Genomic DNA, 24,932 nt, shown 5'->3' with positions numbered 1-24,932 from the left:
GTTGGTCCTAATTTATCTCCTTTTCATAGAGGAGGAGTCCCAGGAATTTGATGCAGGTCCTAGAGCCAGGATTTGAATCCTCCAACTAGGGTTTAAATCAAGGCAGACTCCAGAGCGTGGCCTCTTAATTACATTAATGTGATGATTAAATTGTTTTAAAAAAAATCAGTGTTGAAATGTAATAGTGAGATCAGAAACACCCTGAGGAGTTAAGATGCATTTAAATAACTGTCTCCAGATGAATAATCTCTCAATTTGACAAGAAAACCCAACAATAACTTTCATACCGGTTTCCTATTTCAAGAGTTTAGATTAGAAATATCCCAAAATAGATTTTTTAAAAAAAGAAAAAGCTGAGTCATTAGGGTCCTTCAGGAGGGAAGAAGCCTCTTTAGGATAAATCTTAGCCTCTGTGAAAGGAGGGGCATGTCCCTCGGGTAGGGGTGAGGCTGGGGGGTCTTGTTGCTTTATTTATACACAACCCATTACACTTGACTAGATTTGGTTCTGCCGGCTGGCTTAGCGCGAGGACACTCGGCTAGGAAGGCTAGAATAGACTCCCTAGGTGAGTTATTTTGGGACATCCTCTCCCTGTTGCTTAGGATGAAGTGGTCCTAATATAAATACCCAGACCTTCCGGCCGGCAGGTTTTCGAAAAGGATGCCCAGCCCTGCTTCTTTCTCATCCACACTCTCCCGCTCCCCGATCACTGTCAAGTGCAGAAAGCTTGCCAGGGCCTGGAGAAAGCGCAGCGCCGCGGAGGCCGGCACGCTTTCCTCCCTCCCTCTCGGGGGAGCGATCTCGGGGTCTCTCCCCGCGGAAAACTGGGTCCAAGCCGGCTCCACGGGGGTTGGGGGGAGGGGAGACGGCGCTCCCAGCCGCTGGGCAGAGCGGGGGTGTCACCGCGCGACCGCGGCGCTCCAGGAGCGTCGGCTCTCCGCGCGCGGGGTCCCCCGCAGCCACGCGCGTCGCTCCCGCCGGCCCGCGCCACGCTCCGCCCTGGACGCGGCTGGTGCCGGCGCCCGGGTGCGCGCGGGTGGGAGCGGGCCCGGCTCCGCTGATTTACGGCTCTGCTGAAAACCGCCCCGCTCCCGCAGCAGCACCGGCCGCAGCGGCAGCAGCAGCAGCAGCAGCAGCAGCGGCTGCAGCTGCAGCAACAAGTCGGGTAAGTGGTGGTGGCGGAGCATCTGCGCCTGCGGCCCGGCCCAGGGGGCGCGGCGGAGGGGGCCGGCCGGGCTGGGAAGGAGGTCCCAGTCCCCGCACCGTGGCCGGGAGTTGGGCTTCTCCACCCCACCTGCAGGAACTCGTGTGCTCACGGATCCACTTTGACACCGGGGGGCTGGCCTGCTGGGAGGCGGGCACAGGGAGGGCCGGGACCCCGGAGGCTGGCTGGGTCCTTGCCTGCCCGCTTTAGGCAGAGGAAATTAGGGCTTTTCTGCTCACCCCGTGGACGGGGATTTCCGCTGGGCCCTTGAAAGCTTGCATAGTCCCGGAGTGCATGATTACCCATTTCCCCTGCAGGATGCCACCCTTTTCCCATTGCCCTCTAGCATCCTGACTTCCCCTTCCTTCACCTCTCGCCGGCACATTTGGCCAGCATTTGCATCCCATCCCAGAAAACTGGTGGTTAAACAGCCAGTGTAGCACAGGAAGAGGTTCCCCTGTCTGGGGACCATTTGCAACTCTGCACCTCTGCTTCTGAAGAGGCTGGGGGCCCAGGAACAACACTTTTCAGCCTAGACCCTTAGCTGAACTTCCTCTTTGGGGGGCCCATGCTTCCTATGTTTAAGTAGAAATCATTCCTGGAGGAAATAGATACTGTGCTGCTTGCAGAATTAGGTTGCTGGCAGTCATCTGTTGCTAGGGCTCAGATAAGAAATTCCTACAAGGAACTAAGAACATGCAGCTATTTAAAGATGCCTACCTGGTTCAAACATGGGCCATCTCTAGTGGTTGTCTTTAATGTCTAGAGGTAGAGCCTCAAAATAGGATCAGAGACAAGACAAATCCATCCAGAACATCCTATTTTAATAAAGTCTTGGCCATGGCCCCACTTAGATCAAAAAGTACTTGACGCTTCGGGTTCCCAAATTTTAGTAAATTGCGTATGGAGGGCCACTGTCCTTATGGGAACACTTTGCTTTATGTCATCACAGCAATAATTAACGGACAAAATTAAGGGCAAAAATCGCAGGTTGAACCATTTTCAGCTGATTGTGTGCTCAGTGCCACAGTACCTCGTTTGAGTGATAGCTTTCCAATTCTTGGGGGATTGGCTTTGACAATGCAGGCTGACTTTTCCTCACTTTTTCTATTTGTGCTTATCAGGCTGTTAGTACAGCAGGGCATGATTTTGCAGTTAATGTACTAAATTCAGGAAATTTGAATCCACTTCTGGATCTGCCATTTTCCATCTGGCCTTGAATTAATTACTTTACCTCCTTGCTCCAGTTTTCTCATCTGCAAAAAGGGAATGTTACCCGCCCTTTTCATCCTAGCCAGGGGTTGGCATACTTTTTCTGTCAAGTCCAGGTAGTACGTATTTTTGGCGTTGCCGGTCACTGTGCAAAAGCAGCGGTAGATGATACAGAAATGAGTGGATGTGACTCATTTGGCCCAATGAGTGAATTTGGCCCAAGGATTATAGGTTTTAATTTTATAAGATACTAGAGGCCCGGTGCACAAAAATTCATGCACTCGGGGGGGTCCCTCAGCCCAGCCTGTGCCCTCTTGCAGTCCAGGAGCCCTCGGGGGGGGGGGGGGGGGCCCTAAGCTGCAGTCTGGCCTCCCTCTGTGGGAGGCGACCAGTGGGCAGATCGGGGGACAGCTCTGGTGGGTGAGCGGCTGGCCCTGCACCCCCATTGCCCCTCTACTGGTCACACTGCTGCCCCCCAACCGCCGTCACCTCCCTCTGCCCACTGGCACCTGCCTTAGCTGGCCTGGCACCACCCGCTCGCCGGCCCCACCCACCCCCACTCTCCCACCTGCTGCCAACCAGTTGTTCCGCCGTTTTGCATATTAGGCTTTTATTATATAGGGTTATATGCAAAGGTTATTTGAAACCAAAACCTCTGCCTCCAAGGAGATGAGCAACAACAGTCACTTCAGTAGCATTTTGCAAACAGACAGGGTAACTCCCTGTTTTGTTTTCCTCTGCCCAGGACTTTCAGAGTAATGCAACAGAAGGCCTTTGAGGAAAGCAGATACCCCTGGCAGGAGTCCTTTGAGAATGTTGCTGTGTGCTTGCCATTCCGCTGCCCGAGGTGCGGAGACCATACCAGATTTAGAAGCTTGTCATCGTTAAAGGCCCATCTGGAATTCAGTCACAGCTACCAGGAAAGAACCCTCCTGACGAAATGCAGCCTCTTCCCATCCCTCAAAGACACAGATCTAGTCACTTCCTCGGAACCCCTGAAACTGGGGAAATTGCAGAGCTGCGGCAGCGTGGTGAAGCAGAAGCCCAGCTATGTTAACTTGTACAGCATTGCACACGAACACTGCAGGGACAGGAAGCCATGCGAGGTGGTGGCCGAGAGGCCCGTGTCCTACGTGCAGACCTACACCGCAGTGGACCTCTGTGCCGACTCGCTGGATGGGCCGAGGGCCGGTCCCGGACTCCCCACCTCCGACACCAAAGCTGCTTTCGAGGCCCACGTCCGAGAAAAATTCAATCGGATGGTCGAGGCCGTGGACAGGACCATCGAGAAGAGGATCGACAAACTCACCAAAGAGCTGGCCCAGAAGACTGCAGAACTGTTGGAAGTCCGGGCCGCTTTTGTCCAGCTGACTCAGAAAAAGCGGGAAGTTCAGAGACGAGAGCGGGCCCTGAATAGACAGGTGGACGTGGCTGTGGAGATGATCGCGGGGCTGAGGCAACGCCTGACAGAATCGGAGGAGGAGCTTCTCAGGAAAGAAGAGTAAGTGGCGCTGGGACAGGATGCTCACCCTTTTGCTCTGGGCACCCACCCCCAGATCACCAGCCAGTGTTAAGCAAGGTTTGGCGCTATTCCTTGCAGGTGGTACCTGGGCTGCATTTCTCCTTGATGTAGTTGAATGTGGGGGGGCCCAAGGCTTTTAATATTATTTACCCTCCCTGGGGATGGTCAGCAACCCAGCAACCTGAAAGTCAAAATACCTTTTTTTTTTTCCTCACCTTGGAAACTGTGAAATACAGATCATGTTTTTAAGGAGAGGTGTCTTGTTTCTGTGGTGGGGCCTGTTTCCCACACTCCCTGGTGAGCGGGGGAGTTGACTGGGCGGGCAGAAAGATGGGCTGGGGAGCCTTCCTTCTTGACAGTCTCCATGTGATAAAGTCAAGAACATGAGATGCTGTCTCATCCAAGTGTCAAGTATGCTCTAAATACAAATGCTTTTGGCTTCCTTGCCATTTTGGATTTTCCGCCTTACCGTAATTAAATGTCGGTTGATTGCTGAGAATCCATCCAATTACATTTTTTTTATTTGGAAGAAGCAGACATTAGGAAACCCAGAGGAACCGGTGATATTGCTGGGCTTCTGTGATTTAAGTTGGAGAGTTTTCTTTTTGTAAAATGTTATGTCACACTAGAGTGAGTCACGCATGCTGCTTGCAAGGAGTTGACACTGGTTTTCACAAGTTATAGGTGTTCCGATAAGCTAATACTTTAAAAGTCGTCGTACTTAGAAAAGCATTTCCTTATCCGTGTTATGGATTCAATACAAACTAAAAAAAGCATACGTAACAATGCCGTGTATTTCCCTAAAGCAGCATGTTGGATTTAGCTATAAATGGAGTACTGACATTGATAGAATGAAAGGACATAAAAATTGATAAACTACAACACGCTGGAAGGAAGGTTTCTAAATTGAGTTCCGTTATAGAGACTGACTTCATTTCATACTTTGTCTGCCCCGTGGCACTCTTCTTTATGTGGTGTCCCTTAAAATGGAGTAATTAAAGCTTCCTCCATTTGGTAAGAGGCTAAGAAGCCCTGAATATTAAAGAGATCGCCATTCACTGCCGCTAAATGCTTACATGCTACCTAGAGGGAAAGCCTGCTCGGCTCAACTAGACATTTTCCAAATACGCAGCGAGGGCGGGATTGAATCAGCCCCTGATTTACTTTGATCTTAGGGAAATGATATCTAATGAAAAATCGCTTTCTCTTGGATTCTGGTGTTTCCTGGTGGGAAGTTAGTGCCTTGACCCGTTATGGCCACCTGGGTGACTAACATTACACAACTGGAAAAATAGCATATGGGGTTCCCCTGTGTGCTGAGAAAAGCTCAGAATTAAATTTTGTGATATTTCTGTTTGATTCAAGAGCAGTGAATTTTAAAAGGTAAGCAAATTAATTTTTTGCATTTATTTATTTGTTGTATTTTAGTCATTAAATCTATAAGGAATAATGGATATGGGACTTGGGGTGGTGGAAGACAGTTTGATGAGAGGTTATGGTCAAGGATCTAACTTTTACTTTGGTGGTGGGTTCAGGGATGATTCTTTATTATTAAATAGAACTGGTTAAACTAGCTTTAGTAAAAGTGGGCCATGCATGGATCAATAATGATAATGTGTTATGGTTAATCCAATGCTGTTACCTGAAAACCAATTGGAAAACTAATACATACTTGTGAGAAAATTAACATGTAGAATTGCATGTGTTAAAAGTCCTCCCTCCTCTCCAAGCATACCTACCCCCAAACCATATATACTTTATACATAGAGCTACTGTGTTTTTCCAAAGGGAATCATGACACATGTTATCCTGCTACTTGTGTGTGGAGTTTGTTTTTGTTTTAACACAGTATATTGTAGGCATCTTTTATGCACTAAACAATTATGTCATTCCTCTTGATTACTGGGTAGTATTCCATGGTATGGATGCATCATGGCTGATTTAATCAGTCTGCTATGGATGAATGCATGGTTTTGTTCCTTTTTTTTTTTAGTATTAAAAATAGTGCCTCTGTTAACGTCCTTGTACATATATCTTTGTTCACATTTTTGTGAATATATATGAGGGTAAAGTTGATTTTTAGTATGAAATTTTTTTGGACTACCAGAAGGAAAAAAAAGCAGTGTGATCAAAGTAACCACTTTAAATGAAAATACAATGAAATTGCCTTAAACTTGTAAACATAAAATAACAAAGTCTTCGTTTTCTTAAGCCTTCATTTGGCCTGTTCTATCAGTTTCTGTATTCGAGCCTCAAATAATCATCCTTTCTGCACATAAAAAAGGACAGAGAGAGTCTTGTCCAGGACGGACAGTGGAGCCCTTGGTTTGAGAGATCGACTATGGCCCTTGCCCTCAGTGTCCACAGTGTCCAGCCCCCCTGCCTCTTCCACCCCCAACCCTCTGAAATGGGGATGCCGCACGAGCCAGCTGCCCATCGGCCACACCATTGAAACCGGGTGGATTTGACTAGATCTGCCTGGCTGGGCTGGGCCATGCCCCTTCCCTCCTTACCCCGTCCTCACAGAGCTGAGCCTTCCACCAAAGAGGTGACCTTTCAGATATGGGAACTGCTTGGCCAGGGAGCCTACCAGGAACTGTGCCCCCCTGCGAATCCCCTCCAGATGAGCTCTCACGGCCCATATGTGGGAGAAGGTAGGGTTGTTACAGTACCACTCAAAACTGACTTTCACTCCAGAGACCCTTTGAGACACACGTGGTAGATTTGTGTGTGTGTGTGTGTGTGTGTGTTTTTAAAAAGCAAACATCTAGTATTTAATATTTATTTGAGTTTCTCTTGCCTATGGATTTTCCGCTCAACTTTAAAATTCTTTCTTTAAACTGAAATAAAGGACTCTGAGGGCCGATTTTGCCCTGAGACCATCTTTAGCCGGAATGACCTCAGATTGTAGAAGGTAAATACATATATATATATATATGCTTTGTAACAGAGGAGATTGTTTGAATTGGCAATATTTTGTACTTCTGTGCCAGTGAGTCTTATTGTACCCTTATAGAGAGGTATCTCTATGTTTCTGGAGAGCAAATCCAAAAAAGAAATTTCTCATTGTCTTCACAAAGTCTGTGCAATTTTAAAAGTCCTTTGGGAACAGGTATTTACTTATTCAAGAGTATTCAGGGCTGTAGGGTAGCGCTGTCCGTAATCAGGTAAATCAATCCTGGCCAACCTTGCAGGAAGGTATCCTTTAACAAGAATGGGTGGCTGTGGGTAGTAGCTGATTCCTGGCCCAGCTGGTCACCTGGGGTTTGGAGAACATCCGTGTAATAACATCAATCCCTCTTCTGCTGGGATGGTTGGAAAGTCCCGCCTGACCACCTGGGATGTGCCTACCACTATGCTAGGAGCGTGTGGGGAACATAAACTTCTTGGTGTTTTTCCCTAAGGAGCTTATACTCTTCATAGGAAGAATCAATATATCCATGACCATGCCCATGTTCAATCCCAGGGCATTGAGCAAGTACTTAAATACAAGTATTGGTTTCAAGTTGATAAAAAAATTAGAGGACAGATTTTTCTATTTAAGAGTCCACACTGAAGGAGTGAGGACAAAGGGCAGAATTTGCGTGGTAACCAGAGGACAGTGACATTGGAGAATAGCAGGGAGGTTAGAGATGACCCCTGAGGGGACTGTGTAATTTTAGTACTGGAAGGTACCCCGGTCTCCTTTAGGATAACACCCTCATTTTACAGACGGGGAAAGGAAGGCCCAGAGAAGTGTTATGACTCACCCAAGGACAAAAATTTAGTATCAAAGCTGAACCTGGAACCCAAACTCCCTGTCTCTCTGCTGAGTGCTTTTTCTGTTAATTCACTATGTCTCAGCCAGACTTTTGAAAATGTGGTATTTGCCCAAAGCGTCAAGACTTAAGTAATACTGAACCGGGCCCATTTTGGAATGGATTCGCTCCTTTTCTATTTTGAGAGGGCTGCCAGGGTGACATCATTTATTTTTCTGATGTGATTAAAGCAAATGTCAGCTGGCATCATAGGTGTTGGGAAATTGGGAAATGGTCGTGTCATTAAGTCTGGTTATGATATTAAGCTTCTGGAACACCAGCCCAGGGCTTCTAACTTCCAACAAAGGCTCTTAACTTGACGCTCTGCACGTCCATGCCCAGCCAGGGGGGAGCGCGTGCCTCCAGCCTTTGATTGCGGTGAGGGGTCTCTTCGTAATTCCACCTCTTAATTTCCATCCTGATCCCTTGTGAGCTAGAATGTAATCTTTTCCCTTCTTCCTACATCATTTCCCCTGTTTCCCAGACTGGAGTCAGCACAAGACAAATCTTTATTGAGTGTGTGCTAAGTGCCAGGCGCTGTTCTAGGATCTGGTAAGGCAAGTGGTAAAGCAAATGAGTCCAGGTCCTGCTTTCATGGCAGGGAGAGGCCAGAAGGTAAAATAGACAGTACAAAGGTCATCAGGGGTATGATAAAAGAGATGGATGGGGGTAGCCTGACCCAGGTCATGTCCATTTGGGTTTCTATCCAAAGCTGGCTGGGGAGCACTGGCCTTTAAAAGGCAAGTTTGATTTGGAAACTTGCTTTGCACAACTAAACCCTCTTGCCACTTAATTATGTCTTTCCCATTTTTGATGAGCCAAAGCAGTGAGTAAGCAACTTGTCTCCAGAGCTAGGAAGCAGGCCAAGGATAATCATGTCAGATGGAGAGTTCATTTGGACAGGGAGGGATCGGTTCGTTCCACATTTTAATGCGTTTACATAAATGGGGGGTCCTCTCTTTCCAGGCTCTGTTCCATGCAGACTTATAAACTATTGTACAAAAAACCAATGTCAGGCATGCCCTCAGCATGTGCCATCACCCTTTGATTGCAGTGAGGGATGTCCCATGGTATAATTTAGAGACCCAACAAATTTGTCTATTTTTCTTTCTCTCTCACACACACACTCTCCCTCCTCTCCCCCAACCCTACCTGACAGGTTTTTGGCCTGAGGGACCTAGACTGTAAGTGTTGATCTACTTAGAACGAATAAAAATAATTTTACTTTCTCACTAGTTTTAAATACTTAATGAGAAATTTATACTTCTTCGTTTATTTAAAGAAGCCAAAACGAAAGGTAAGGCAAAGGATGTTACGGCCCCAGGTGTGTGGGTAGGTGCAGAGTCCACCCCATGGAACCTTTGGGGTGTACAGGAGCTGACCCCGAGCCCCGAGTTTGCAGCCAGGTTCCTGGTGCTCGGAGGTGGTGGAGTCTGACTTTGGGATTTGTACTGTGACTGGCATCACGGTCTGTCTGAAGTGCTCTGTGATCAATGGCTAGACTATTTTTAACCAGAGGTATTTTTTACCCTTTCACATACCTCTGAAGAGGTTCATAAGTCAGTAATGCAAAATGAAATTTAAATAACTTGGTAGAGCTTTGCCTTTGGGAGGAGAAGCTGATATTAAAGTGTTGTTTAAGAATAGAAGAAAGGCATCCATTTTAGATCCCACCTACATTCCTGTAGGAGGTACCTGTAATATAGGTTACTTATTTGTTTTATGCCCCAGTACTTGTCTGGAAAAAGGTAAAAAGAAACTTAAGGATCTTTTTAATCAGTTCGAGATTTTCAACTGGAGATGTAGCTGCACATTTTATGCATTCAGCAGAAACTTGTTGAGACCCTACAGTGTGCTGGGCTCACAGTTAAAGGAGCAGGCAGGTTTACTCGCCAATTTTACAATGAAATGGGGTCAATGGCACTAGTCCTCTGCAGTGTGTACTGAGATAGGGTGCAAGATTCTTCAGGAGAACACGGCAGGTAACCTAACCCACACTGAGCCATTCCCCACAGGAAAGCCCTGAGACTGGAGGGATCATTGAGAGTGGGAGCTTGGCCCTGGCAGGTGTGGCTCAATTGGTTGAGCATCCTACTGCGCACCCAAAGGTTGGGGCACATGCCCAGGTTGTGGTTTTGATCCCTGGTTTGGGTGAATATAGGAGGCAACCAATGGATGTTTCTCTCTCACATCAATGTTTCTCTCTCTCTCCCTCCCTCTCACTTTCTCTCTCTAAAATCAATAAAAACATATTTTAAAAATAGTGGACGCTTGGAAAAGGCAGGTGTAGGGACCCTGCTGGAGGAACAGCGTGTGCAAAAGGAAGGCTCTGGCTGAATGGAGTTCACTGATACTGGAGCAGAGAGCTATGTGGTGCACATTAATGAGGCCCAAGGAACATAAGCCTATAGGATGGCCATAAAAGCTGGAAACATAGGGAATAGACGTAATAAGGGGTTTATTTAGAGTAGATTACAATATGTGATAGGATGGGTGTGTTGACCCTCATTAACAATGAGTAGTGCATTGCCTATGTAAAATCAAAATGAAGACCAGCATTCATGTGCATTTCCGTCTGTCTCTATGCCTGCTTCTAGAATGTGTTGTTCACATGACAGTATGTACTTTGTATAATATAGCCTTTGACTTTTCTGAGTGAACCTGCATTTAACCTACCTCAGAAGAAGTAAGTGAGGTGGTTGAAATGAAATAATATCCATGAATGAACGCATGAGTGACAAATATTTGTTCTAAATACAGCTTTGATTGCACTGAAAGGACTTTTTCACTCAGTGCTTCTGTATGCTGTGTTTGTTTCTGAATGTCTATAAATCTCAGGATACTGTCAGATTTCGAGATCTGCAAGTCATTTGGCAAAGCAATGAACTTTAGGACAGTTTCTTATACTATACTGGTGTTCTTTTTTTTCCCTTTAGTATCAACTATTGCTTTAAGGAAGCATGTGTCTCACTTAAACTTAACACTTAAAACCTTGGATTTAATCATACTTAATCTTTAAAAAAAATAAATAAGAAGTCAAAGAGGGGGCTGGAAGTAGCCTGGGATTCGTTCATTTCCCCAAAGCTGGCTATGCCCACACCCTGATTGAGTTTCCCCCAGGTTCGCCCTGATCTTCTCATCTGGCCTAACAGCCTTCACACTGTATTCCGAATCACAGGGTTGAGAACCAAACATAAAACCACACACGTCTTTCTACTCTTCTGTCTGATAGCATCATATGATTCTTTTCCTCCAGTCACATTCAGCTCAGCTCTGTAATTACATATTTGTTTTAGTACTTGTTGCTTTTAAGGTCTGCTCCTCCACTACACTATCGGCCACACCCGGCCTGCTACGTGTTTTTGTGGAGCCCATGAGCTAAGAATGGCTTTCGCATTTTTAAATTGTTGAAAAATTAAAAAGAAAAATAATTATTCATGATATATGAAAATTATAGGAAATTCCAATTTCAGTGTCTGTAAAGTAAAATAATTTTAAAAATACATTGTATTGTTACACAGCCATGCTCTGTTGCGCTAAGCAGAGTTGAGGAGTGTGATGGAGCCCATAGGCCCTGCAGAAACATTTACTGAAACATTTACTCCCTGGCCCTTTACAGAAACAGGTGGCTGGTCCCTGGGTCAGACAGTAAGCTTCATGAATATAACCATGGGTTCATGAGTGCCCCAGCACGAAGCCCAGTACCAGGTAGCATTCAATAAATGTTTGTTGAGTGACTGAGTAATGGAATAATTAAATGTATGGATTGTGGCTTCATCTTACTTGTGTTTAAGCCCATGTTGCCCACTCTCCTCAAAGTTCTGAGGTTCTGGATAGCTCTGGTACACAGAAAGAGGCAGTTCGCAAATTTTGTGGCCTCACTTCCTCTTACACTCCTAAAAAAATATCCGAGGACCCCAAAAAGCTTTTGCATGTGTGAGTTTATCTGTTGACATTTACTCTATTAGAAATTAAAACAGAAATTTGAAAATCACTTATTAATTCATTTACAAATAGCAATAAGAAATTTATTCTTGCTAACATAAATAACACATTTCTATGAAAAATGACAATTTTCCTCAAAACAGTTCAGAGAAAGAAGTGCATTGTTTATACATTTTGCAAATATTTTTAATGCCTGGCTTCAGAGAAGGCAGCTGGACCTTTTCAGTTGTTCAGCATTTAATCTGTGGCAAATTTGTTATTTTGTTTGAAGTGGATGAAGGAAACCCAGTCTCACACAGATATGAAGTAGGAAAATGGAGAGGTATTTTAATACCATTTTCAGAGAATAGTTGGTATTCTGCTTTGATACGATGCCAAAATTCAACAGTTGGTAGTTTCTTGAAAGTTAATTGCATCGTGGAATCTGAAATCATATCAATGAGTAGTTTGTTCTCCCTTGCATTGAAATCCAGCGAGTGGGTATTTTACTCTTTGGAGTATAATTATTGAAGAGGTTACAAATGCAATGTAGTTCAATTCTTTCTTTTCCATTCAGGAAATTCCCCAGATCCTTGGGGAAATGAGAGGTGTTTCTGGACATTGTTCATCCGGACTGAGCGGGATGTGAAAGGGGATCCAAAGTTGTGTACACTTGCCGCTCCGCAGTCAGTCATGGGCTTTGTTACTGTTTTCATTAATCTGGGTACCCAAACGCAATCTCAGTAGGATGGATTTCTCCAGCCCCTGTCTTGGGGAACTTCTCTTTTAAAATTAAATAATCAGGCTTGTTTTAACTCTCTCTCTCTCTCTCTCTCTCTCTCTCTCTCTCTCTCTCTCTAAGTTGATGTGAAACATCCATAAACTGAAATTAGGTTAGCATTGGTGCCAAGTTGGTTGACAAATACAAAGGGTATTAACTTCTCGGCTTCAGGGCACAAGATAATTGGATGAGGGGAAAGTTAGGAAAAGATGCTTCTCTTCTCCAACATGACATACCACTCCACGAACAGCTAGGAGCATTAACGTTAATTCGTAAAAGTTTTATATGGAACCAGCAGCAAGACATTACATGATTTAAAAACACAGCCACAGTCATAAACTGTAACGCATTCAGATTTGTTTTCTTGATTTTGAGATGTTAATCCTGTGGGATTAACCTGTCAACTATTGCTGTCTTATATTTTAAACAGTACAGAGAGTCCAAGAATAGTAAATATGCAGAGAGAAAAAGAAGACTAGAAAAAATGGTGACAGTAGTTACCTCTGGGTGATGGGATTATGAGTGTTTTTGTTTGGTTGGTTTGTTTTCCTCCTTGTCCTTTTTAAATATTCATTACAACAAGCATTTATTGATTATTATGTGTCATGTGTTGTATTGAGTGAGGGGCTTAGAGCAGAGAATGAAGCTGATTCAGCCTTTGCTCAGTTAGATCTTCCAAATAGGTCAGCTTTCATATATCCTATAATAAGTGTGAAATGTTTCTATCATGAGATAAATATGGTCATCATTATAAACCAAAATGAATTGAAAAAACACAGTGGCTGTTTTTTCTGTGTTTTTGGTGGAGGAGGCTTTATGGGTTTTTGGTTGTTTTTCCCACAAGTACCATTTGGAGACTGTTTCATGATTCAGTTAACAACCTAAATTGCACCCAGGAAATCTCTGCAATCGGTCTGACGCTGAATCAATTAAAACCTTACTATTGGGAAGAGGACGTAGGAGCCATTTCTTGAGCTGTGCTTTCAGTGGTGCTTTTGAGATGTGAAGATACTCTCTCCAAAGGGTCTCAACCATAAGTTGGAGCCAGGAATGTAGCACTCAGACGGACCCTCCACTATTCGCTGCTAGTTAAGGTTCATGACTCACCTAGGAGGCAGATCAAAGCCCAATGACAGTGGAGCTTGAAAATTGGCTTGTGTCCATGGCCTGAGCAGCTTGGAAAGCCCACATCTTCTATTCAGGGCTCTTACGGGAACATCTGGAAATAAACTTGAAACTTGATGATGAAAGAAAACTCTTTTCCAAAAGGACTCTTTATTTCTCATGGGTGACTATTTCTTGACTACTAAAAGATAATGGAATTATTATGGGATTGGGGTTTATGTTTGATCCCTGGTAGGAAAATAGAAAAATGGTGGCTGGTATAATGAGCAATTCTTCCAGTGAATCATTTTTGACAACCAGTCGCTTTTCTATTTTTATAAATATATCATTCCCAAGGTTTTGCAGAGACACTTGACTTCATAGGAAGTCTCAGTATGGCCAAGTGTGACATAATACATTTGTGAGAGAAAAATCGTGACTAATTACAAAAGCAGCTCACCGACTAGTCAGACAGCAAAGAGCTGGAAGCCACGGCCAGCTCCCTGCAAAGACTTTCTGTGAAACTGTGACTCCTGAGCTGGCCTTCCCTGAAGTTTCTACTCGTGAGAAATTAGGGAGCTCAGTGGAACATAAAGATCAAGTGGAGGTTGAACAGATGCAAAGTAGGCAATGAATTTAATGGATTCTCTAGAACAGGGATGGGGAACGTCTGGCCCACGGGCCATATAAGGCCCTCAAAATCATTTGGTCCGGCCCTGCCAAGGCATTGTGGTGAGTTAATTAAATGTTTAACCCAACATAACAGTCTAATTTTTAAGTTGATAACTTCGTATGGCCCACAAATTATGTTGTAAATATCCAAATGGTCCTCAGCAGGAAAAAAGAGGTTCCCCATCCCTGCTCTAGAACAACTGCATGAGGTTAGATTTTAACAATAGGATTCATTTATCTAAAATTAAAGAGGCTGGAGGGGGCTAGATATTGTTTAAAATCTTGCTGCTGGCCCTAACTGGTTTGGCTCAGTGGATAAAGCATTGGCCTGTGGACTGAAGGGTCCCAGGTTAGATTCTGGTCAAGGGCATGTACCTTGGTTGCGGGCAAATCCCCAGTAGGGTTGTGCAGGAGGCAGCTGATCGATGTTTCTCTCTCATCGATGTTTCTAACTCTCTATCTCTCTCCCTTCCTCTCTGTAAAAAAAATCAATAAAAAATATTTTTTAAAAAATCTTGCTGCTGTATAAGTTGAGCATGGCCAGAAAAATGAGGGGTCATTCCTCGAAGGCTGAGAGAGATATTGAAGACACAAAAGAAAATACTACATCCAACAGGTATTAACATTATGGAATTCATTATCCCCAGTGGGAGTGGCAGAACATAAAGAGGAGATGGCTGAAAGGATCTTCATGATTTCTTATTAAGAGCGGCAAATCGGCTGAGGAGAACTGTGGTACTACACACCTGTTGGTAGTGTTGATTACCTGGAACATGACATGAGAAACAGGCTAAGCACCAAGAGAGAGCATGTGTGTATGTGTGTGTGTGTGTGTATGTAAATGTGCTCATGCATACACACATGCATAGAGGTACTCCAGAGATGGCTTCCAAAATGTTACTTTCATACTTACATTAGCAATAAAAATAAAATATAAAATAGTAATAAAATAATAATTTTTTTCTGGATTTGTGAATCCACAAGGAATTATGAAGATAAAAGAGTATTGTTTGGGGTATTTTGTGCTACTTTTTAGGGAAGGGCAACATGCACAATTCTTCTCCTACACCAACTAAAATAGCTTTCCTAGTGGACCCTGGATTGACTTCAAGATAGCATTTCTTGGGCTGTTTAATTCTTAGCTCAAACATCTACTGTTGGACAAGATGACTCATTTTAGACACTTGCATTCAGCACGGCCTCTTGCTTTCATACCTTCCCTCCCTGTAGTATTTTCTCCCCTTTTAAAATATATGTCAGATCTTTTCTCAAAAGTGTCCAGTGGTTTCCCATCTCATTTATAATAAAATTGGAATCATCACAGTGATCTGTGAGGCCCTGCCTGGCTGTTTGCTCCCACCAACCTCTCCTTGCCCCACTTTGCTCCCACCACCCAGGCCTCTTTGCTATATCATAGACCCATCTGCACTTCCCCCTGAACTCTTCCCAGGTGTCTGCTCAAATGTTATCCTGTCCAAAAGGTCATCCCTGACTTTTGCTTTCTAAATATCACTCACCCCTTCCCTTCTTCTGTCACTCTCTGCCTTCTTGCATCCAGTTTCAGCTTTCTCCTTAGCACTTATCACACCTGACATTTTTCTTCTTTTGGTATATTTTATAGTGACTCTCTGCTACTAAAATTGTAATCTCTAAATGTAAACACTAAAATGGAATCTTAGCTCTTTTGTCATTGCTGTGGCCATCCAGCCTAGCGCAGTACCTGACAGTGTAGACACTCAATAAAATGTGTTGAAGGAATGAATTCCTATCTCATTTCTCCGTTTCATGTTTTTTCACTTTTCCTTGCAGAGAAGTTGTAACATTCAACCATTTCCTTGAAGCAGCAGCTGAGAAGGAGGTTCAAGGGAAAGCTCGGCTCCAGGACTTTATTGAGAATCTGTTGCAGCGGGTGGAACTGGCGGAAAAGCAGTTGGAGTACTATCAGAGCCAGCAGGCCTCAGGCTTCTGCCGGGGCATCAGCGAGCATGTGGTAAGTGTGATAAGTCCTGCAGGTCCAGCCAGAGTGTGAGGTCCTAGGTTTGGTGAGATCCGGTTAAGGACAGAGGAAGAGGGAGCTGGGGAGTGACTTATAGGGATTCTCTACACATCATTTGAGAGTACTGCCCGGCCATGCCTGTGTTATGGAAGTGATACAGGTGAACCCCAGGCACCCGGAAGTAAGCTTAATTCTGATGCACGGCCTCCAGTTCTTCACCCTCCAACTCCATGCCAAGCTGAATTGGTAGAAATGTTTTTTATACTTGTAGAATAAGAGACCCTCCCAAGAGATAGTTTGTCTTCCTGGGCTTTTAATTCTTCTGTAAAAATGAAGCAGTTAGACTAGATGCTCTATAAGATCTTTTGGCCTCTTAAATTCTCTGCTCATCACCTGACTTTGGTGGTGAGGAATTCTAAAATTGAAGTGTAGCGTGAATATTTTCAGTCTGCAGGCTTTTATGTAACCCAGAGCTAAGAAATGTTAAAATTCTACTATGCTAAGCCAGGAGGATATTAGAAAGAAAACAGTGGAAGGCCAGGAGGAAGCAAGGAAGCCCATTAGTTCTCTCTGTTATTTATATTTCTGTGCCCACTTCCTCTGCTCAGTTTATTTTTCCAGCTTGAAAATTGAACACCTTTTATAAGAAGTAGCCAGTCATTATTTCTTGTCATGCTGTACCATGTGACCAACAGTTGAACAGCACCTCTGCTCTGTAGTCAGATGTGTATATATAAAATTACATGTATCTGTGCATGTATACCCAACATATATACATATACACGCATATAAACATATGCACATGCATATATACATATAAAGAAACATGATAGGAAATTAATGAATATTTATGTCCATGCCCTCTGTGTCCCAAATATGAGTGACATCATCTGCCTTCATCAGACTTGATTTACCAAGGGAAGACTTGAATAATTCAAATAAAGCGCAGCTCAGAGTAAAACAGGGAATTTGGATGTGGGAGCTGCTTGTGAGTAGAGCACGATCGGGCTGTTGGGAGGTGAACTCTGACTAGTGTAGGGAGTGTATATCTCTCTGAGAAGACCAAGCATGAGGTGTTTGATTTATGAAAGGATTTAGCAGATGTAGGCTCCCCTGTGCTCATGTGGAATCCCCTAACTCTGCTTTGAACCATAACGTACCACATTATGAGACAATCTGCAGACCCTGGGACATGTCTCCTTTTTACTTAGTCTACTTCATCATCATGATATACACTCACCTGTGAAATTAGGAGCCATGTCTTTGATGTAATGAAAGGGCTGAGTCTGGCCTCCCAGGGTATCTATAGCTCTAGAGACACAGAGGAACTTGGGTGCTTTTAGCAGGAGAAGCTTTGGAGCATGTCTTTATTATCCTCTGGCCCAGCTTAGTGAAGGTCCAGAGCATCGAGAGGCCAGGCTTCTGGAGCCTCAGGCCCACCCACCGAGGAGAGCTCCTGGCCCCAGTGTACCCCAGGATCAGCAGAACATTCTGACCTACTCCCCCCACTCATCAGCCACTTCTTTCAGAACAGCTGGGAATACCATGCCCAGCCTGGCCTGGCTCTCTCCATGTCAGCTAAGGCTACACATAGAACACAGTGTTGATCCTCTTTATCTCCTCTTCCATCCACCCCAGTTCTCTTCCTCCACTCCTTCCTCTATTTCTCATTACCACCTCCAGATAGCAGTGACATTTCTAAGTTGGTGTATAAATTAATTCTTTCTAAGGTGTCTTCTAGCTCTAAGATTCTTTTGTGCTCTAGAAAAACCTCCTCCCCCGCCCCCCTCACATTTAGTGCCTTTTCTAAAATAATGTTTCGGCATCTGTTTCTTTCCCTTAATCCCCTTGAGCATTTTTGTTCTTTTTCACCTGGCTGGTTTCTAAAAGTGTACTATGCTTACTCAGATATTTTGTCTTTATGCTCTGAAAAATGCTGTCGAATTAGACACAAAGTGACCCAGTATCCCATCTGCCAAAACCGCGGACAGAACTGCTCACACAGAAGGTCATGAAACAGCTTGGATAATCTTATTTTAAGTGTTGCATTTATTTCCTGCAGGCTGCTAAATTAGGACTAGCAGTAATTCATTGAACACTTGTTTATGGGGGCTGCAGCAGCGCTTACTGAGTGCTGAGGAAACTGCTGTGAAGGAGATGGAAGAGGTCCCTGCTCTCAGTGAGGAAGGGCTCACAATGAGCAAGTAAGCAAATAACGAAGATCATTTTGAAAGCGATAACTACTGATCAAGAAAAAAGTAAGATGACACGTTTAAGATGTCTACTGCAGTGAAACCCTTTCAGGAAAAGCCTTGCTGAGGAGGCAGTTTTGTACTGTGGCCTGAATAACAAGGAGCCAGCCCTGAAAATACGCAAGTGGAATGTTCTAGGCAAGGGAATAGGAATTACCTTAGGAGGGAACAAACTTGGTACATTTGAATGGTAGGAGATGAAGTCAGAGAGTTGGGAAGGATCCAGTTCGTGCCGGGGCTTGTAGGTCCCGTAAGGAGTTTGGGTCTATTCCAGAGCACAGAGGGAAGCCATTGACAGGTTTGAAGTTGGAGGTAGCTTGGGTTTTAGCGGAAAGTCTGGTGCTCTCTGGGGAATTGAATGGAGGAGTGCAAGAAGGAGAGATGTGTTGGAAGGCTGTTGTGGTGTGGCAGGGGAGAGGAGGTGGCAGTTTGGATAGAGTGGAGGTAAAGAGAAGTGATGGGTATAGAATGTGTTCTGGGAGTAGAATGGATAACATCAGTTGGCCTTGCTGAAGGATTAGATTTATCGGGTGAGGAAAAGAGGAATCAAGAATGAATCTGAGGTTTTGGTCTGAGCAATTGAGTGTGCAGGGCTGCCTGAGGCTCTAGGGCCTCTAAGGAACAGTGGCCTCTTGTGTTCACGGGGAGGAGAGCATATGAAAGTCCACAGTGTGTGATAACCGGTCCCACCTTCACCCCAAACCTCATAATCTGTAGGATCACAGGAGAAATTCTGATCCAGCCATGGGTTCCACTTAACTTTTTCTGTCTACATTTCCTTGCTTGTATACTTATGTATACAAACACACACTTTTTAGGGAGGCCATGCAGAGTGAAGACTTGGGTTTGAAGTTCAGTCCTAACACTGGTAAAGCATTGAGGCTTTAACCAGCTACTTAACTTTTCTGCCTTAGTTTCTATATCTGAAAAATGGGGATTATAAGGCTTACCTCTTAGGGTTGTTTTGCGGGTTAATTGTGTTTGTTGCATGGTGAGTATTTTACCCAGTGTGTGATGTTTAGACATGCACAATTTATGATACCATATGTGAGGTTATGGCTCATCTTTACCTATCTTTATTTCTGCATTTCCTTTTCTGTAATGCACAGTAAATTATTCCTATTTCCTGAGGTCCCAGCAGGGTCCATTAGTTACATCCATAAATGCTGAGATTGTGGTTCTTAAAATGTTTTGGAAGTCAGGGACTCCTTTGAACATTTGAAAACACTGTTGGCCTTTTCTCCAGAAAGGGAAGCATATAAGCATATACATACATATTCATTCTCTTCCTCTCTCTCTCTCTCTCTCATAAAATCCCAAAGGGTCTTGTGTATACATATAAGCAATACATTACAAACTATATGTATACATCCATACAGTAAAGTGAAAAATTATTTTTTTGGAGCCATCTGGCCCACCTTCTTTGTATGTTACATACTCTTACAACCCTCTTGCAAGGAAGGTGCCTTTTTCTGTTCATATTTACTAACCTCATGCCAAAGCCAGCCATTGTGAACAGGGTCAACAATAAGGCTGACTTTGATTGTCAAAAGGCAACCTTCTTGGGGACATGACCCTCAAAAATTAAGAAAACTTCTTTCTGATTTGCCCCTGACTACAGCTCAAGCTGCAGACAGAAGAATCTATGCCAAGCCTCACTTCTCAGGTTTAGTCTAGCAGGGGGCACGTGTCTTGGCCACATTGGGCCCTACATTTTCTTTGTCATTCTCATCTTCTGCTTGTCTTCCTACCACTTCTTTAGTGACGGAGATCAGCAACAGAAGGTTTGGGATACACTGGGTTGGCCTGTAAAATGGATGGTGACATCTGGATCACAAAATGATAATTATCAATTTATTCTGAAAATGATATTCCTAGCTTGGCCACGAAGGCGCATGAAGATATTTTAATGGGAGTGGAAAATAATTTCAATGATAGATGGCCTCAGGGACAATCATGGAGTTGTTGGTCTTCATATGCTCTCATTTTAGAAATTACGTATTTTAGGCAATAAACATTTTATGCCAATTTCCCCCTTAGTTGATACACTGTGACCAACCACAGCTGTAGTAAATTAGCTGCAAATGCAGTCTGAACCAATCAAGAAATAATGGTACATCATTCCAATTTTTAAAAACATGTTTCTTCAAATGTTGCTCTGTTGGGGGACTGATATTGGCTTCTTGGAAATCTCAGAACAGGGAGCCGGAGAGGATCCCTGAGTGAGCGGAGGCAGAGCGTGAGAGGTGCCTGCGCGCTGCTGTGGTGGAGGGCGCCATGGGCAGTGCTGCCCGTAGTTCCTGGTTCCTTAGTGGGAATACCGTTTCTTTAAAATCTAAGCAAGATTTTATAAACCAGATTCAATCTTCACGTTAAGTAATGTTTTTTCTTATTTGTTTTCCTTTAGCTTACAGATAGCACTTCAAATAGGAAACCCAAATGCCTGTATGTATATATTTTTATACTTTGGCCATATGATAATGTTTGCATGTTTTCCTGTTGCATTTTATAATATAAATGGATTTGAGGGTCTCAGGTAAAAATTCACTAGCTTATGTATTTAACTTTCCAAAATGTGAGTGTGACTTTTATTTTTTATTTACTTTTTTATTTTTTTGGTACTCCTCACCTAAAGATATTTTTTTCCATTGATTTTTAGAGAGAATGGGGGCGGCGGGAGAGATACATCAATATGAGAGAGACACATTAATTGGTTGCCTTTTGCACATGCCCTGACCATGGCCAGGAAGCAAACCTGCAACCCAGGCACATGCCCTTGCCCAGGAATCAAATCCAGGACTCTCTGGTGCAGGGGTCGACACTCTAACCACTGAGCACACCAGCCAGGGCTTATGTGACTTTTAGCTATGCTGGTTGTCTAGTAGTCTATGGCAGTACGATAGTACTATAGGAGTATTTATATGGTGTTATATAGTATAATTTTCTCTTATTAAGCTATAGTTTAGTCATAATAGCTCTATAATACTATTAATGAAGTAAGTGTGCTGTATTATATATATGCACTTATACCATGAATCACATACTTTAAAATAACTGTACTACAGATTTGTCTGAGTCCCCTAGTAGTTACTTAAAGATTCATGAGATATGGATTCTGCTCCCACCTTCTGTGTAGACCAACTGTATATATTATCCTGGCTAGTCATTTAAATTTCTGTTCCTCAGTTTTTGTCATGATAAATAGGACTATCAATATGTCACTGAGAATGCAAATTCATGAGTTCCCTTCATGAAGGTCACCAGAATTTTTGGAAGAAAAATACCAATATATGTCATTTGTTTTACTGGCAGCATTATCACTGCTCTAGCGTGCAGGTGATTGTGCTATAGGTAGCTTTCATTCTTTTAAGGTTTTAAAAAAATCTTTCTGCTCATCTCCCTCCTCCCACCCGACCATCTGTAGAAGCCGAGGACACCCACATTCAGCGTGTAACCACCCCGATCTCAAGACTCATTTTCATCCAAAGGGAAGGAGCTACCTGAAAAAAGCCAAGGAGGAGAGGGCCAGCATGCAGCCTGCTAAGTCCATTCACGACCAGGCCGACACCCCACGAGAACTCTGCAGACCGCTGAAGAAAGGGGAGCCTCTGGGATTAAGTCGGAAAGGCAACATCAGGCCCAAAATGGCCAAGAAAAAGCCAACAGCGCTCGTGAACATCATCTAAAAGGGTGGGTGGCCAGGACCGTCCTCCTGGGCTTTGGGGAATGTTGCTCTAGGGGCCAACAATAATGTCCTTTTAGACACACCCCATAGTAAGACACAATGGGAAAGCAAAGGGCTAACACCTTTACTTCCTGTTCTTATAAGCAAGTGGATTAGTCAGAATTTAACAAACGGGCATCTCGGGGAACCAGAATTTTATTACAGGCTTCTTGTAGAAGCAAGAGGCAAATTACAGAAATAATTTTTAAAAAGGAAGCAGTCTTTCCCAAAAGTTTAGTAACACAAAGCTCCATCTTCTAAAATAGTTCGCCCAGTCTTCAGTTCTTTCTGCATCTGGCGTTCTATGCAGTGCTGATTAATGCTCGGACCCAAGGCCACACAAGATGTCAGGTGCTGAAAACGATTCATCTGTATCCACTGCTCAAAATTGTGAGATGAGGAACGGGAATATAAATTTTCTTAATAGCAGTGAAAAAAATTATTTTGTTTGTTTTTAACCTTCCCCTCAATTACTTTGAAAGCCTCCAAAATACAAATTCCTGTTCCCCAGCGTATTCTGATTAATCAGGACGTCGGCGTTTGGGTTGCTACAGGGACTCATCTATTCAACTTCAGTTCAAATTTGGATGGACTGTTTTCCAGCTTGTTTACTAGTATTAGATTCAGGTTTTTTGTCTCCCCGGATGCACGTTTGTTCAGACTTCCGTGCACCGCTGCTGTCTTCTTTGGCTGGGTGTTCTGCACCCTAAGACCATGGTCCAGCCTCTATCTTAACAGCTGTCTCTATTGCTGTGGTTGCAGGACATAAAACACATCACGGGCTCAGGGTCTGAATGGTCGGACGTCAACGGATTGCACGTGCAGTGCGCTGTGAGCCATCCTGGAGACACAAGCTCTTTCCCAAGACCTTCCCCTGGCAATGTCCACGGCCTCTCTGCGAGCTGCAGGCATGGCTTTCTCCTTGCTGGCCCACCTTGTCCACCTCCTGCTGCTTTTGTGCCCTTTCGGGATGAAAATTTATGATCTTACCTTTCAGCCGGCTATCTGAAGTGTCATTGTGCACTGCTTTCTAAAGTAGCTTCTGAAATAAACAGTACACGTGGGATCTGGAATCTGAGACTGTCCTCCTCTCCCGCCCTAAAATGGCCTTTATTTCCAAAAGCCCCATCTGTTAAGAACCTCCTGCTTTATGATTTCTTCAAGAATGAATTTTCATGTTTTTTAAACTTAGTGTTATCGTTAGATCTCCTGCAGAGTTTACAAGTGCTGACATCCTTCCAGAAGTAAGAATAATTATGTCCACAAATATATACATATATATATATATATATATATAACATATAAAATATATATGTCAAGTATATTAATTTATTTTTAAGTACTCACGGAAAAGGTATGTGTTTGTGATGGGTGGTTTTTAAACTATGTATGTTAGTTTATGTACATTGAATTCTCTCATTTTAAAAATTAAAACTGTAACCTAATTAATATTAGTAGAATTATGGTTGTTATTACAATAAGCATCAGATTAGCAGTGCATTAAAAATAGGTAATTAAGCAATTACTTAAAATGACAGTAAGTTGAAAAGTGTAACTTATCATTATATAAACATTTTTAACCTGTTACAGTGAAAATGTTGAATTTTGAATCTTGGCTTTGACTTTTGACTCATGGGTGTGGGCAATTCATGTGGTGTATAGGCAACTATCAAGTGGAAGAAAACATTGCTGTGAATATCACTGTTCTGGCTAACATTGTAAAAATTGTAATATTATATGATTAATTTGGAGAATTAATCTTCCCCAAGATTATTTATTATTGGTATTTATACCATGATTCACTTTAGCCTTTTACATACTAAAAAATTGACTTGTTGGTTGTATTGCATGCTAATTGTCCCCGTAACACAGCTTGTTTTTAAAGGTGGTATAACCAGACTTTATTTCTAATTTTATTTAGTGAAAACAGCATTTTCAAAGTCCATTTAACATGCTAGAAGGCAGACAGCTCTCTTTGACTGTGGTACCCAGTGATCTCCAGAAAGCACCATAATGTCATATCTACTCTATGTACATTCCACAAGACAAATGATTTTAAGATTTATTATATTACAAACAATTTTTTTTTAATTTCAACAAAAGTCTGACCCTCACACAAGAAATGCATTAGACACATAACTTTGCTATGGTACATGGAAGCTGGCTCACTCCGAAGGGTATCCCACTTACATGCCATGGCCTGAGCCGTGTGCCAGGTCTCACTTGGGTCTTATTTAAAAAAAACTTTTTTTTTGTCCACATGGGAAGCCAACCTTAGAGTTTCTCTTTGGAAGAAAAACCAAAGTTTCTGGGGAAACATGTTCAAGGTTAAACTGAAAAAATGGATCTAATTTGTTTTGTAATGAAAAAAAAAATCTGTACTTGAACTGTTCTTCCATTCTTCCTCCCTCACCCCCACCCCCAAACTAGGTTACAGATTCTTAACTACAAAATTCAGATTTCTTAGACACCATTTTCCAGTATTTTACAGGGTCGGTTAGTTGTCTGGAAGTTGTAATATTCTCTTCCAAGAATTAAAAAGGAAGTTTTTAGATTATGAAATATTATAATAAAAAGCTATATTTCTGACTAATGTGTTTTGTCTGAAATGTTTCTGGGGAGCCAAGTATGCTGATCCATTAACAGGGAACAAAGTGGAATAAGCTGTTTATTGTACATATAATCAGCAGGATCTTGTATCTTTAAGCTTTCTTAAGAACTTAGCTTGATCGTTTTTGTTTATT

The 24,932-nt window shown here is 43.2% G+C and overlaps 1 protein-coding gene across 1 annotated transcript; it reads left to right on the top strand.

The window, feature by feature from the left end:
- The first annotated feature begins 958 nt into the window (after window positions 1-958).
- ZNF365 (zinc finger protein 365) lies at window positions 959-24,653 on the top strand. The gene is made up of 6 exons (XM_079792932.1): window positions 959-1,165; window positions 3,162-3,917; window positions 16,026-16,206; window positions 20,872-20,909; window positions 21,889-22,154; window positions 22,951-24,653. Exons 2-5 carry the CDS (start codon window positions 3,175-3,177, stop codon window positions 22,148-22,150), a joined length of 1,224 nt encoding a protein of 407 aa, XP_079649058.1. The 5' UTR covers window positions 959-1,165; window positions 3,162-3,174; the 3' UTR covers window positions 22,151-22,154; window positions 22,951-24,653.
- The last annotated feature ends 279 nt before the right edge of the window (window positions 24,654-24,932 follow it).

This window comes from Cnephaeus nilssonii (assembly GCF_951640355.1).
Source record: "Cnephaeus nilssonii genome assembly, chromosome: 16".
Classification (NCBI taxonomy): domain Eukaryota; kingdom Metazoa; phylum Chordata; class Mammalia; order Chiroptera; family Vespertilionidae; genus Cnephaeus; species Cnephaeus nilssonii.
Note: the sequence above shows the minus strand (reverse complement) of the source record. Positions and strands in the feature narration are given on the sequence as shown.